At 45.4% G+C, this 15,695-nt stretch overlaps 1 protein-coding gene across 13 annotated transcripts in view; it reads right to left on the bottom strand.

Annotated features, from left to right (window-relative positions):
• Positions 1-261: 261 nt before the first annotated feature.
• The window catches only part of LOC121567553 (E3 ubiquitin-protein ligase TRIP12), a 51,322-nt gene continuing 35,888 nt past the window's right edge, over positions 262-15,695 (bottom strand). For all 13 annotated transcript variants that reach the window (XM_041877684.2, XM_041877689.2, XM_041877686.2 and 10 more), the window contains 13 exons: positions 15,496-15,623; positions 10,012-10,163; positions 9,380-9,522; positions 7,879-8,035; positions 7,582-7,680; positions 7,203-7,317; positions 6,749-6,903; positions 6,285-6,449; positions 5,711-5,875; positions 5,490-5,603; positions 5,284-5,378; positions 5,078-5,181; positions 262-1,697 (listed from right to left, as the gene is read on the bottom strand). In XM_041877684.2, coding sequence (XP_041733618.1) covers positions 1,501-1,697; positions 5,078-5,181; positions 5,284-5,378; positions 5,490-5,603; positions 5,711-5,875; positions 6,285-6,449; positions 6,749-6,903; positions 7,203-7,317; positions 7,582-7,680; positions 7,879-8,035; positions 9,380-9,522; positions 10,012-10,163; positions 15,496-15,623 — 1,789 coding nt within the window. In that variant the 3' untranslated portion in view covers positions 262-1,500. The remainder of the gene's footprint in view (positions 1,698-5,077; positions 5,182-5,283; positions 5,379-5,489; positions 5,604-5,710; positions 5,876-6,284; positions 6,450-6,748; positions 6,904-7,202; positions 7,318-7,581; positions 7,681-7,878; positions 8,036-9,379; positions 9,523-10,011; positions 10,164-15,495; positions 15,624-15,695) is intronic.

Below are 15,695 nucleotides of genomic sequence, written 5' to 3'. Positions count from 1 at the left end.
TACATACTCAGCTGATACATACGGCCTTTGTCCACCACTCACTGAAACATTCCTTCAAGTATTACTCCTAATAAACCATGACATTAAATTGGTAGGGTTTGTGGTAGTCAGCTGTTCATATAAATATATAATCAGGTATGTTTTTAATCAAGCAAGTCCTACTCCAATTGATCACCTCTAAGATGATTCCAGTCAGTCAGATCCACAGAATGGAGGGTGAAACAAAGAACAGGATGATGGATTAAATAAAGAGAACACAGATGAGTCAACCAGTTACTTTATTTTATGTTCAGGTAAAAACATGAACCTGATGCAGTAAATTATTGCAGATCTTAGAAACCAGCACATGAACGATTGGGCCAGGAGAGCATAGAGTGGGGCCCTCCCCTGGCCACAGACTGCAGGTGCACACCACGGTTTGTTCCAAGCCAGCAGCCAAAAAATAAACTACAGCAAGAAAAAAAATAGAAAATTAAAAAAGGTAAAGCAGACATCCCCACCTCAAACCGGGCGTGAAACTGCATATAAACTCTTATTCCATAAATGAACTTGAAACGCTATCTGGCCATGAAATGAGTCCAGCCAAATGTGTGCGCTCAGCTACAATAGGGATTTGGGGTGGCGGCTCCGAGCTAGGCCTAGCCAATCAGTCTGCCCAGAGCGCACTCCCTCAGCCTCCCTCAGGGTCCAGCTGAGACACACTACTACTCCATCAAAGTGAGGGCAAAAATAAAAGTTTACTTATCCAACACATTGGATAACTCTTATAATATTTGAGCTGAAGCTCTTTGTAATTGTAGGCCAGAACACAATTTCAACTTGGGAAAAATAAAAAAAGATTAGGTACTACGCTCTCATCACTACCCGCAGTCAAACAACTGCAACTCCCGTTTCCCAAAAATGTTTACGCAAAAACACACAGAGAGGGGGAAAAAGCAGAACCAAAATGCAACACAAACTGGGGCCGTATAATACAGGAGAACAGAATGCAAACAGACAAAGGGGAAAGGAGACATGAGAACAAAGAGCTATTCTATCAAATGTGTAGAATGAGCAAAGTCTGCAAATTTTTCTGTACAAATTATCTTTGGAGCTAAAGTGAACCTAGCTTGCTCAATTGACCTTCCCTCCCCACCACAGTGACGTCATTCACCACTCTGGAGAGGAAACATACCTTTAAATATCACACAGCAACACATTTAAAATGTCACCCACGTTTTTTTTCTTTTTAAACATTACTCTACTGATAATATTTTTGCAGTTTTATTTTTTTTAAAGTTCTGCGAGTCATGTAACACCTTTTTTTTGTAGGAGAGACAGGGGCAGCAAATATATATCTCAAGTCCTTTTTTAATTTCTGCAAGCTGCGTTCTCTAACAAGAAGGCTGTACACATTTTGCCTTGATGTAGGTGATTACAAAAAGAATAAACTAGAAGGAAGTCATGATTTCGTCAGTTTGCTGTAGAAGGCATTTTGAATGGGAGAGGGAGACCGCGAGATCAGGACAGGTGGAAGGACTGCTGGCCCTCGCGGGCCGCAATCAACAGTTTCTTGCGCATGATCTCAATGCTGGAGTAGTCGGGCAGCTTCAGGTAGTTGACGCAGGTCATAACCGACGGCAGGAAGTCGTCCGGGTTCTCCGTCGACTCAAAAGTCTTCCGCACGATGGTCAGCGGTGGGTTCAGACTACGGAAACCTGGAGGAGAGAGCAGTGGCATGCTCAGAATCTGATCAAAACTGAGCCATGGTTGGATTCGTCTGTCGACATACTTAACATGCCTTTGCCTCGTCCCATTCTCTGTACTTGAGGTCTACGGTCTTAATGTGTATTTGTGTGTAGGGTGAGCGGTGTCCCGTTCATTTCTTTACTAAGTGCATGAGGGCGCGACATGACTGCAGTTAAAGTGCATCGCACTCGGAAAACACGTCACCCAAAGTGTGGGTTGTTCAAACCTCAAATCTGAGAACGGGACCACGCAACTTTGAGGCACAACAATTCTTCAAGTGTGTATGGTGAGTGAGTGTGTATATGTATGTACAGTTGAAGTCGGAAGTTTACATACAGTGGGGGAAAAAAGTATTTAGTCATCCACCAATTGTGCAAGTTCTCCCACTTAAAAAGATGAGAGGCCTGTAATTTTCATCATAGGTACACGTCAACTATGACAGACAAATTGAGAATTTTTTTCTCCAAAAAATCACATTGTAGGATTTTTTATGAATTTATTTGCAAATTATGGTGGAAAATAAGTATTTGGTCAATAACAAAAGTTTCTCAATACTTTGTTGGCAATGACACGGGTCAAACGTTTTCTGTAAGTCTTCACAAGGTTTTCACACACTGTTGCTGGTATTTTGGCCCATTCCTCCATGCAGATCTCCTCTAGAGCAGTGATGTTTTGGGGCTGTCGCTGGGCAACACGGACTTTCAACTCCCTCCAAAGATTTTCTATGGGGTTGAGATCTGGAGACTGGCTAGGCCACTCCAGGACCTTGAAATGCTTCTTACGAAGCCACTCCTTCGTTGCCCGGGCGGTGTGTTTGGGATCATTGTCATGCTGAAAGACCCAGCCACGTTTCATCTTCAATGCCCTTGCTTCCCCTTGAGGTTTTCACTCAAAATCTCACGATACATGGCCCCATTCATTCTTTCCTTTACACGGATCAGTCGTCCTGGTCCCTTTGCAGAAAAGCAGCCCCAAAGCATGATGTTTCCACCCCCATGCTTCACAGTAGGTATGGTGTTCTTTGGATGCAACTCAGCATTCTTTGTCCTCCAAACACGACGAGTTGAGTTTTTACCAAAAAGTTCTATTTTGGTTTCATCTGACCATATGACATTCTCCCAATCCTCTTCTGGATCATCCAAATGCACTCTAGCAAACTTCAGACGGGCCTGGACATGTACTGGCTTAAGCAGGGGGACACGTCTGGCACTGCAGGATTTGAGTCCCTGGCGGCGTAGTGTGTTACTGATGGTAGGCTTTGTTACTTTGGTCCCAGCTCTCTGCAGGTCATTCACTAGGTCCCCCCCGTGTGGTTCTGGGATTTTTGCTCACCGTTCTTGTGATCATTTTGACCCCACGGGGTGAGATCTTGCGTGGAGCCCCAGATCGAGGGAGATTATCAGTGGTCTTGTATGTCTTCCATTTCCTAATAATTGCTCCCACAGTTGATTTCTTCAAACCAAGCTGCTTACCCATTGGAGATTCAGTCTTCCCAGCCTGGTGCAGGTCTACAATTTTGTTTCTGGTGTCCTTTGACAGGTCTTTGGTCTTGGCCATAGTGGAGTGTGACTGTGAGGTTGTGGACAGGTGTCTTTTATACTGATAACAAGTTCAAACAGGTGCCATTAATACAGGTAACGAGTGGAGGACAGAGGAGCCTTTTAAAGAAGAAGTTACAGGTCTGTGAGAGCCAGAAATCTTGCTTGTTTGTAGGTGACCAAATACTTATTTGCCACCATAATTTGCTAATAAATTCATTAAAAATCCTACAATGTGATTTTCTGGAAAAGAAAATCTCAATTTGTCTGTCATAGTTGACGTGTACCTATGATGAAAATTACAGGCCTCTCTCATTTTTTTAAGTGGGAGAACTTGCACAATTGGTGGCTGACTAAATACTTTTTTTCCCCACTGTACACCTTAGCCAAATACATTTAAACTCAGTTTTTCACAATTCCTGACATTAAATCCTAGTAAAAAGTATATCTTAGGTCAGTTAGGATCACCACTTTATTTTAAGAATGTGAAATGTCAGAATAATAGTAGAGAGAATGATTTAAGCTTTTATTTCTTTCATCACATTCCCAGTGGGTCAGACGTTTACATACACTCAATTAGTATTTGTAAGCATTGCCTTTAAAATTGTTTAACTTGGGTCAAACGTTTTGAGTAGCATTCCACAAGCTTCCCACAATAAGTTGGGTGAATTTTGGCCCATTCCTCCTGACAGAGCTGGTGTAACCGAGTCAGGTTTGTAGGCCTCCTTGCTCACACAATTTTTCAGTTCTGTCCACACATGTTCTATAGGATTGAGGTCAGGGCTTTGTGATGGCCACTCCAATACCTTGACTTTGTTGTCCTTAAGCCATTTTGCCACAACTTTGGAAGTATGTTTGGGGTCATTGTCCATTTGGAAGACCCATTTGCGACCAAGCTTTAACTTCCTGACTGATGTCTTAAGATGTTGCTTCAATATATCCACAATTTTCCTTCCTCATGATGCCATCTATTTTGTGAAGTGCACCAGTCCCCCCTGCAGCAAAGCACCCCCACAGCATGATGCTGCCACCCTCGTGCTTCACGGTTGGGATGGTGTTCTTCGGCTTGCAAGCCTTCCCCTTTTTCCTCCAAACATAACAATGGTCATTATGGCCAAACAGTTCTATTTTTGTTTAATCAGACCAGAGGACATTTCTCCAAAAAGTACAATCTTTGTCCCCATGTGCAGTTGCAAACCGTAGTCTGGCTTTTTTTATGGTGGTTTTGGAGCAGTGGCTTCTACCTTGCTGAGCGGCCTTTCAGGTTATGTCGATTTAGGACTCGTTTAACTGTGGATATAGATACTTCTGTACCCGTTTCCTCCAGCATCTACAGGCGTTTAGAAATTGCTCCCAAGGATGAACCAGACTTTTTCTGAGGTCTTGGCTGATTTCTTTTGATTTTCCCATGATGTCAAGCAAAGATGCACTGAGTTTGAAGGTAGGCCTTGAAATACATCCACAGGTACACCTCCAATTGACACAAATGATGTCAATCAGAAGCTTCTAAAGCCATGACATCATTTTCTGGAATTTTCCAAGCTGTTTAAAGGCACAGTCAACTTAGTGTATGTAAACTTCTGACCCATTGGAATTGTGACACAGTGAATTCTAATTGAAATAATCTGTCTGTAAACAATTGTTGGAAATATTACTTGTGTCATGCACAAAGTAGATGTCCTAACCAACTTGTCAAAACTATAGTTTGTTAACAAGAAATTTGTGGAGTGGTTGAAAAACGAGTTTTAATGACTCCAACCTAAGTGTATGTAAACTTCCGACTTCAACTGTTTGTATGTATGACAACTCACCTCCAACAGGCAGCCTGGGGCTTCCTGTGACAAACTGCAGGAAGAGTCTCTGCTGCTCTGCGTCAAAACTGCTGAGCACATCAAACAGGAACCTCACAGCACGACTGTGGAGAGAAACATAACATCAAACCACTGCACTCTGACAAGTCCTAAACATGACACTCAATGTAGGTCTGGTCAGAGCTCTTGGGGGTGGAGTAGCTCACCTGTCATGCGTGTAGCCGTGGTCGGGACGACAGCACTCCATCAGGGTCTTGACATCCCAGGTCTCGGACTTGCTGCCACAAAGCAGCTGATCCAACTACAGGCGGATGGGAGAGCACAGAGGGGGTTAGCAACGTGACATCCTGAAGACAAACAGAACAGCTAAATAAATAGTTGTTTCTTGGGATTAGCGATAAACAGTACTCACCTCTTCAGGGTAGAAATACTGCAAGTGATGCAGAGGGAAGACAGACTCGAACCCTTCCCTGAAAGACTCAAATTGCCGGGACACGCCTTCGTTCATCGTCCAGTAGACCACCAGCTGTGGAGAGAAGGGGACCAACGGTCAGCTCCATAAGAGGTGGACACTGGTGTGTGGAGAGTCTATATGTAGGAGCTCTGTGTGTTTGTCTGTAAAGTCCAACCCACCCTGAGGTACTCCTCCAGGTTGTAAATGGTGACGGGGATGTCCTTGCCCCCCTTCTTCAGCTCGATGTTGGGGAAACCGGGCAGGGTGAAGTCCAGGCCCAGGTCCTCCACAGAGCAGCCATTCATGTTGAGACTCTCCAGAGCCTGCTGCAGGTTCTCCCTCGTCTAGGAGACACACACAAGGAGGAAACAAGCCTTTTATTAATATGGGGAACGTAACATGGTGGAGCATCAATCTGAAAAGGTAGGGGACATAATGGTTGAACTCAGAAGTTAGGCTGGGTTTACACTCCAAGTACTATCCTTAGCAAATCATCACTGACACTTGGGTAAAGTTGTAAATTCTGACACGCATTATATTTCCGTGCGGACTGCGGAGTCCTTTGCGCAGTGCGTGGGGAGAGTCACAAAGCGGATGTCTAGTGGAGTGTAAATCAAGCCTTACTATAGATACCACTACGAACGCCATCGCTGAGAAAGATCTCCGTAAGAGCGTCCAAGTTCTCAACACCAAAGACAAATTGTAATGACTACGAGGTTAGATGCGTCTGGGGAGGTTGTGTATTGGGCTGACCTGGGAGCGGTCCTGCTCCAGCCTCTTCTTCTGGCGGATGATGTCCTCCAGGTGCTGGATGGACTTGGCCACACCCGGGTCGATGTTGACCAGGTCGTGGGAGCTGATGGACGTCTCGTGCCGCAGCATCCACTTGTAGAAGGGCAGCCCTAGGGGCAGGTCCAGCTGGGAGGGAGTGGAGAGGAGACAGAGGTGTTAGAGTAGCAGAGGGCTCCCTACTGAGAGGTTCAGGTGAATGTAAAACTATGCTTGAAAGGTGAGAGCATATAGGAGGGCTGTAGAAGAGGGGAGTTAAAATCACCCAACTTTATTCCTGCAAACCAAGCAAACGGGGCTTAAGTGAAGTAATGCAAGTGTAAAAACCGCTCCAAAAGGACTAAATAGAAAGGCTAGAAGCATTAGCATTGGAGACTACACAGAGACTGGTCCACTGGTCAGAGGTACAACAAAGTGTTAATGTTTACCAGTCTGAAGTCCATTATGGCCTTGGCCATCAGCTTGCCCAGGAAGCGGAACTTCATCTTGATTTTGGCGATGTGCGCCGGTTTGGTTGTCCTGCCGAAGGGAACGGCAAACAGCCCTCGGGAGCTGAACATGTACTTGGTCCCTTCTTGGCTTCCTGGGAGAGGGAAAACAAGATGGTGGAGAAGAGAGGAAATTTAGGGAGAGGAAGAGTTGTTCCAATATAGGTCTCAAAGACAAGTCCTCTTCAGGAATCCCTATCTCAGCATGATGTGACTAAACAGTTGCCACCCAGGCACATCTTGGAAAACTGTAGGAGTGCTTCTATATCTAAAATAAATCACATTTCTGTCCAAATAACGGTAGTTGATTTGTTGCAGAAATTGCTTCTAAAACGTTTTTAGGAGCTCCTATTTAGAGGCAAATCTGGGGAAGAGGGTTGGAGTAAAAAGTTACCTTTGGGGTTGGACAGGGTGACCTCCTCACCCCTCCACAGCCCGAGGTCGGCCCTCTGCAGCTCCTGGGAGACCAGGGCGTAGAACTCCAGGGTGGGACCCAGCCCTGTGCCCACCTGACAGAAGGACAGGGGGGAGGAAGGGAGAGAGCGAGACAGCGAGTAAGATGAGAGAGAAAAGGAAAAGAGGGAGGGAGAGAGAAAGAAATAGAGGGAGGAGAGATGAGCTTCTATCCAGATAAGTCTAGGGTCATGTTCAAAATCAACCCCCCCAGACGACTCCGGGTTCTGTGGTACCTTACTTTTTATGAGAGGGAAGAACTTAAAATAGAGGTGATTGAATAGTGCTCTGTAATGAGGGTGTGAATGCGTGTACTGTACCTCGTTCTCATACTGGATCTCCAGCATGGCTCTGGAGCTGCCTAGGTCCTGCATCACTGACTCCGCCTGCTTCAGCAGCTCCTCACGGTTTATCGTTCGCTAGAGACAGAGGGGGACGAGCAGAAAGGTGGAGTTAGTGAAAAGACAAACAGGAGTCGGTAGGGTACAAAAAGCAGATGAGCTGGCTGGATAATTAATTGGGGACGTCCACTCTTCTATTCCAGAAAGGCATTTGAAATGCATCCATTGACCTGATTATGTGACATTACACCAACATCATTCTAACATATTCAACACCTTTTTCCTGTCGAGGCGGGGCGCAACGCGGCTGTCCTGAGAATCTGATTGGTTGATCTCGGGGTTGGTGTCGAGGAGGCGCTGCATGGCCCGGTCGCGGTCAAACGCCGTTACATAGAAGAGCATCTGCCGTGTGTCGAACGGGAAGAAGAAGGGACTGGGGAGGAGGGAGAGGAGTGACAATAAAATAATTGGTCAAAATGCATGGCATATATACACTCACCGGACAGTTTATTAGGTACACCCATCTATACAGAACAAAAATATAAAATGCAACACGTAAAGTGTTGGTCCCATGTTTATGAGGTGAAAATTAAAAGATCCCAAAAAATTTCCGCATATCTGTATACCCAGTCATATTTAATCCATAGATTAAGGCCTAATTTATTTATTTAAATTGACTGATTTCCTTACATGAACTGTAACTAACTAAAAACGTTGTAATTGTTGCATGTTGCGTTTATATTTTTTATTCAGTGTAGTACCGGATCGGACCCCATTTTGCCTCCAGAACAGCCTGAATTCTGCGGGGCATTCTACAAGGTGTCGGAAACGTTCCACAGGGATGTTGGTCCACGCTGACATCACGCAGTTGCTGCAGATTGGACATTCATGCTGCAAACAGCCCGTTCCATCTCATCCTAAAGATGTTCTATTGGGTTGAGGTCTGGGGACTGCGCAGGCCACTCAAGAAAACTAAACTTGCTTTCATGTTCCAGGCTGTTTTTCTACCCCTCAATTGTCCAGTGTTGGTGATCGCGTGGCCACTGGAGCCACTTCTCGTTTTTAGCTGATAGGAGGGGAACACGGTGTGGTCGTCTGCTGCAATAGCCCATCTGTAACAAGGATCGACGAGTTGTGCATTCTGAGATGCCGTTCTGCACCGTTATTGGTCTGTTTGTGGCCCGCCTGTTAGTTTGCACGATTCTTGCCATTCTCCTTCGACCTTTCTCATCAGGTTTTCGCCCACATCCTGACTGGATGTTTTTTTGTTTGTCGCACCATTCTCGGTAAACCCTAGACACTGACGGGTGTGAAAAGCCTAGGAGTGCGGCAGTTTCTGAGATACTGGATCCGGCGTGCCTGGCACTGATGATCATACCACGCTCAGTCGCTTAGGTCACTAGTTTAGCCCATTCTAACATTCAATCGAACAGTAACTGAATGCCTCGATGCCTGCTTTACATAGCTAGCCACGTGACTCACTGTCTGTAGGAACGATCCATTTTCGTGGAAGGGGTGTTTTACCTAATAAAATAGTGTATATATTCAGTTGTTATTTTGTGGGGTTAATCTTGTGCCTATTAGAGAAAATTGGAATTGAAGTTTCAGTTTACTTCCTGAATTTAAATTGTCCCCAACCCTCGTCTAGACATGCAGTTTGAGGACATTACATTAGTGAATACTAGGCCAAATATTCAGAAAAACTAAAGCTAGGCAGGTTTTTGTGTGTTCTGAACCAATGGATGTTTATGAGCTGAAAAGTAGTCTGATGAGTTACCAGGTCTTGCCGAGCTCTGTGAGCCAGGTGGGGATGTTGCCGGTCATGATGACCAGAGGGTCCTGCAGCTGTCGGTTGGCCTTGGCTGTCAGCTTACTGTTGATGAACTCACTGGTGGGGATGATCTCCTTAGACACAGCATTCTGAAAATAACAACAACCTCAGTCTACTGGAACTACAACAACAACGGAGTGCCTCTGCCTCTCTGAAGCAAAGGGAGACAAAGACACAGGCGGCTAGGTTCTGTTTGAATGCAAAAAGGACAGTTATTTTGGGCAACTGTGTGCACTAACAGGGCTGTCTAGCTAGCAGACAGTTATAGTCATGGTACACTCTGGTTTACCTCCTACAAGCCCACAAAGACTATAAAGATATAATTAGCATTAAGTAGAACATGCATGACACAGACAGTGGAATATGTTGGAGGCAGACCTACAGGCTTGTGTCACAAATGGCAACTTATTCCCTACATGGTGCACTAGCTTTGACCAGAGTCGTATTGGCCCTGGTCAAAAGTAGTGCACTATAAAAGGTTATAGAGTGCTATGTGGGACTCAACCAGTATGTTGTTCAGTTAGTGAAGTTAGAGCCAGTATCTGCGAGGTGGAGAGAGGATAGGACAGGCTACTCACGTCGTAAAGGTAGAACCAGTAACTACTAATGGAGTGCAGCACCCTCAGCAGCAGGTTGACGTCCAGAGACGGGTCATCAAAGGTGATGCTCTCCGGGGGCTCCGACATGAGGTACATCTCCAAGGGGCTGGCCACGCTGGGACACACGCCGTCTGGGAGGGGAGAGACCGCAAGTCAGGGTCATATTCATTAGTGCACACGGTAGCAAAACAGTTTGTAACGTTTGTAAACATTTCTTATTGGACAAGGGCAGGTAGTCCCTTCCTGTTTCAATAATTTTCTCATGTTTTGTGCCCAATGAATACGACCCAGATATGTAGTAGCTAAACTGACATGGCAAAATGTATAGTATGAGATAAGGATGTGAATGGGCAGATTTAGTGTAGGTGATACAATGGTCAAATCTCCTATGGAGTGCACAACTTTCAAAGTAATACGGTGTGGAGAATAGGGTGACATTTAAGACTGTCAAAGCCCTTTGGCCAGGGGGTTGGTGCAAAAGCACTTTGGGACAACAGCTAATGTAAAAAAAGCTTTAGAAATACATTTGATTAATTGATTAGACAGCCAATATATGTGGGTTTGTTTTAACAGGTCATCTCAGGTCACATTCATTCAGATGGTCAAAAAAAAGCCAATTGACCATTCGATAATATTGTTTTGGGGAAATATTTAACCCCTTACTTTTGTTTCCACAAAACTACCTCCATACATTTGTAATGGTTTACCTTCAGATGAATGGGTTACCACCGCAGATGCGGAAGGCGGACATAGGCAGATATGGTGGATTGAGAGCCAACCCAGGCCAAAAAACATCTCTCTAGCTTAAACTGACGGATTTCGATGGGGATTTTTTAGATTGAAGTTACTTATATTGACGCACGGGTGAGTCAAAGACTTAAGGATCATTGTGAGGGGTTTTCTCCAGTGGTTTGAAAAAGGGGAATTGGGCTTCTCGCGAAAATGGTTGCAACAGTAACCAAGGGGGGCAGGGCTTAGCGAAAGGTCCACTAACAACTTGTTTCAAGCAGGAGAAGCAGGTCAGATCACTTCCTCTCCACTGTAATGAGTACTTTAGAGTTGCACTACAAAAGAAACAAGCAGAACTGGTCTTTCTCAGTCGCCAGGCTAGTAGACAACACAGACTCCCACCCATCTGATTCACTGGAACCAGCTGGCTACAACAAAACGGACGCTGTGGTCTGGCTAATCAACCTGAGCTAGGCCCATCTCCCGGCTATCTCCCGGCTATCTACCTCTCTATCAACCGGACGGGACCACATAGTATTGACACGGAGCCCCGCCGATCCTACACGACTGGTCTGCCGACGAAATCGTCTGATGTGGTTACGACGTAACCACGAAGATTCCATCCATCTGCTAGCCCTGGCCCGTTAGCACACGCTTACTCACTAAACTGAACTAGCTACTGGACTAGCTACTTGCTATTAGCCACAGCTAGCAGTGTTTCACGCAGAACATTTGATTTTTTATTTGATTTTTTAAAAAAAAATTTTCCGCGGGATTAATTTTTAATCACTGGACTTTGATCACCGGATATTCGTCCAGTCAGCACTGTGCGTTATCGACCCAGAACATATCAGTTTTTCCGCCGGAATCACTGGAACTTTAACTCCGGATTCTTCGCTACCAGCTGGCTACAACAAAACGGACGTAGCACACGCTAGCCGTAGCATCTTACTCACTAGCACTTCACCACCGGACCTTATGATAACTCAGCTATACAGCTGATATCTGCTGGACTGTTCCTTTTTACGGTACTACATCCTGTTTATGTTTAGCCTCAGCCCAAACATGGTTAGTTTATTGTTGTTTCGGTTATTTCTAATTGTACTATATCACTGTAGACCCCCCAGCCTAGCTAAACCTGCCTTAGTTAGCTCTTTTGTCCCTCCACCCATACACTCAGAAACCGACTCAATTGATGCCTCTAGAGATACTATCTCTTTCAGTGTTACCCAACGCTTAGGTTTACCTCCACTTTACTCATATCCTTCCATATCCTTGTCTGTACATAATGCCCTGAATCTTTTCTATAACACCCGGAAATCTGCCCCTTTATTCTATGTACCCAACGCACTAGAAGACCAGTTCTTAAAGCCTTTTAGCCGTATCCTTATTCTAGTCCTCCTCTGTTCCTCTGGTGATGTAGAGGCTAACCCAGGCCCTGTAGCCCCCAGTATCACTCCTACTCCCCAGGAGCTATCATTTGCTGACTTCTGTAATCGCAAAAGTCTTGGTTTCTTGCACATAAATATCAGAAGTCTACTTCCTAAGTTTGAGTTATTCACTGCTTTAGCACACTCTGCCAACCCTGATGTTCTAGCAGTGTCTGAATCCTGGCTCAGGAAGGCCACCAAAAATTCTGAAATTTCCATCCCCAACTATAACATTTTCCGTCTAGATAGAACTGCCAAAGGGGGTGGAGTTGCAATCTACTGTAGAGATAGCCTGCAGAGCTCTATCATACTATCCAGGTCTGTGCCCAAACAGTTTGAGCTTCTACTTCTAAAAATCCACCTTTCCAGAAATAAGTCTCTCACTGTTGCCGCTTGCTACAGACCCCCTCAGCCCCCAGCTGTGCCCTGGACACCATATGTGAATTGATTGCCCCCCATTTATCCTCTGAGTTTGTACTGCTTGGTGACCTAAATTGGGATATGCTTAATACCCCAGCCATCCTACAATCCAAGCTAGATGCCCTCAACCTCACGCAAATTATCAACGAACCTACCAGGTACAACCCTAAATCCTTAAACATGGGTACCCTCATAGATATCATCCTGACTAACATACCCTCTAAATACACCTCAGCTGTCTTCAACCAGGATCTCAGCGATCACTGCCTTATTGCCTGCGTCCGTAACGGGTCCGCGGTCAAACAACCACCCTCATCACTGTCAAACGCTCCCTAAAACACTTTAGCGAGGAGGCCTTCCTAATTGACCTGGCCCAGGTATCCTGGATGGATATAGATCTCATTCCGTCAGTAGAGGATGCCTGGTTGTTCCTTAAAAGTAATTTCCTCTCAATCTTAAATAAACATGCCCCATTCAAAAATACAGAACTAAGAACCGATATAGCCCCTGGTTCTCCTCAGACTTGACTGCCCTTGACCAGCACAAAAACATCCTGTGGCGTACAGCATTAGCATCAAATAGCCCCCGCGATATGCAACTTTTCAGGGAAGTTAGGAACCAATATACACAAGCAGTCAGGAAAGCAAAGGCTAACTTTTTCAAACAGAAATTTGCATCCTGTAGCACTAACTCCAAAAAGTTTTGGGACACAGTAAGGTCCATGGAGAATAAGAGCACTTCCTCCCAGCTGCCCACTGCACTGAGGCTAGGGAAACACTATCACCACCGATAAATCTACAATAATCGAGAATTTCAACAAGCATTTTGCTACAGCTGGCCATGCTTTCCATCTGGCTACCACTAACCCGGCCACCAACTCTGCACCCTCTGCCGCAACTTGCCCATGCCCCCCGCTTCTCCTTCACACAAATTCAGACAGCTGATGTTTTGAAAGCGCTGCAAAATCTGGACCCCTACAAATCAGCTGGGCTAGACAATCTGGACCCTTTCTTCCTAAAACTAGCCGCCGAAATTGTCGCAACCCCTATTACTAGTCTGTTCAACCTCTCTTTCATAACGTCTGAGATCCCCAGAGATTGAAAGCTGCCGCGGTCATCCCCCCTCTTCAAAGGGGGTGACACTCTAGATCCAAACTGCTACAGACCTATATCCATCCTGCCCTGCCTTTCGAAATTATTCGAAAGCCAAGTTAATAAACAGATCATCGACCATTTCGAATACCACCGTACCTTCTCTCGCTATGCAATCTGGTTTCCGAGCTGGTCACGGGTGCACTTCAGCCACGCTCAAGGTCCTAAACGATATTATAACCGCGATTGATAATAGACAGTACTGTGCAGCCGTCTTCATCGACCTGGCCAAGGCTTTCGACTCTGTCAACCACCGCATTCTTATTGGCAGACTAAATAGCCTTGGTTTCTCAAATGACTGCCTCGCCTGGTTCACCAACTACTTCTCAGATAGAGTTCAGTGTGTCAAATCGGAGGGCCTGTTGTCTGGACCTATGGCAGTCTCTATGGGGGTGCCACAGGGTTCAATTCTTGGGCCGACACTTTTCTCCGTGTATATCAATGATGTCGCTCTTGCTGCTGGTGACTCTCAGATCCACCTCTACGCAGACGACACCATTTTGTATACATCTGGCCCTTCATTGGACACTGTGTTAACAAACCTCCAAACGAGCTTCAATGCCATACAACAATCCTTCAGTAGCCTTCAACTGCTCTTAAACACTAGTAAAACTAAATGCATGCTTTTCAATCGAACGCTGCTAGCACCCGCCCACCCGACTAGAATCACCACTCTCGACGGGTCTGACCTAGAGTATGTGGACAACTACAAATATCTAGGTGTCTGGTTAGACTGTAAACTCAACTTCCAGACTCACATAAAGAATCTCCAATCCAAAGTCAAATCTAGAATCGGCTTCCTATTTCGCAACAAAGCCTCCTTCACTCATGCTGCCAAACATGCCCTCGTAAAACTGACTATCCTACCGATCCTTGACTTCGGCGATGTCATTTATAAAATAGCCTCCAACACTCTACTCAGCAAATTGGATGTAGTCTATCACAGTGCCATCCGTTTTGTCTCCAAAGCCCCATACACTACCCACCACTGTGACCTGTACGCTCTTGTTGGCTGGTCCTCACTACATGTTCGGTCGTCAAACCCACTGGCTCCAGGCCATCTATAAATCACTGCTAGGCAAATCCCCGCCTTATCTTAGCTCATTGGTCACCATAGCAGCTCCCACCCGTAGTCTGCGCTCCAGCAGGTATATCTCACTGGTCATTCCCAAAGCCAACACCTCCTTTGGCCGCCATTCCTTCCAGTTCTCTGCTGCCAATGACTGGAACGAATTGCAAAAATCTCTGAAGTTGGAGACACTTATCTCCCTCAATAACTTTAAGCATCAGTTGTCAGAGCACCTTACCGATCACTGCACCTGTACACAGCCCATCTGAAATTAGCCCACCCAACTACCTCATCCCTTGTTATTTAATTTGCTCTTTTGCACCCCAGTATCTCTATTTGCACATAATCTCTTGCACATCTAGCATTCCAGTGTTAATACTATTGTAATTATTTTGCACTATAGCCTATTTATTGCCTTACCTCCATAACTTGCTACATTTGCACACACTGTATATATATTTTCTGTTGTATCTCTGACTTTTTTTTTTTTTTACCCCATATGTAACTCTGTATTGTTTTTGTTGCACTACTTTGCTTTGTCTTGGCCAGGTCGCAGTTGTAAATGAGAACCTGTTCTCAACTGGCTTACCTGGTTAAATAAAGGTGAAATAAAAAAAAAAAAAAAAAATCTAGGCCCAGAAGTGGTGGTGGTGGTGGTTCCTACCGTGCCACAGCTCGTCCTGTTTCTTGGCATTGCGGGGCGAGGTCTTGGTGGGGGCGGTCTGTGCCCGGCCCCTCTTCCCTCCCACCGCATCCTTAGTGCCATCCTCATCCTCCCTCACTGGCTTATACCTGATGGGATAGAGAGAGAATGTGTCTGTGGAAATCATCTCGGGGAAAGTGACTACATTGCCATGTCAGTTA

Source organism: Coregonus clupeaformis, chromosome 6, assembly GCF_020615455.1.
Source record: "Coregonus clupeaformis isolate EN_2021a chromosome 6, ASM2061545v1, whole genome shotgun sequence".
In the NCBI taxonomy this organism is placed as follows: domain Eukaryota; kingdom Metazoa; phylum Chordata; class Actinopteri; order Salmoniformes; family Salmonidae; genus Coregonus; species Coregonus clupeaformis.
This window is presented reverse-complemented; position numbering and strand designations above follow the sequence as displayed.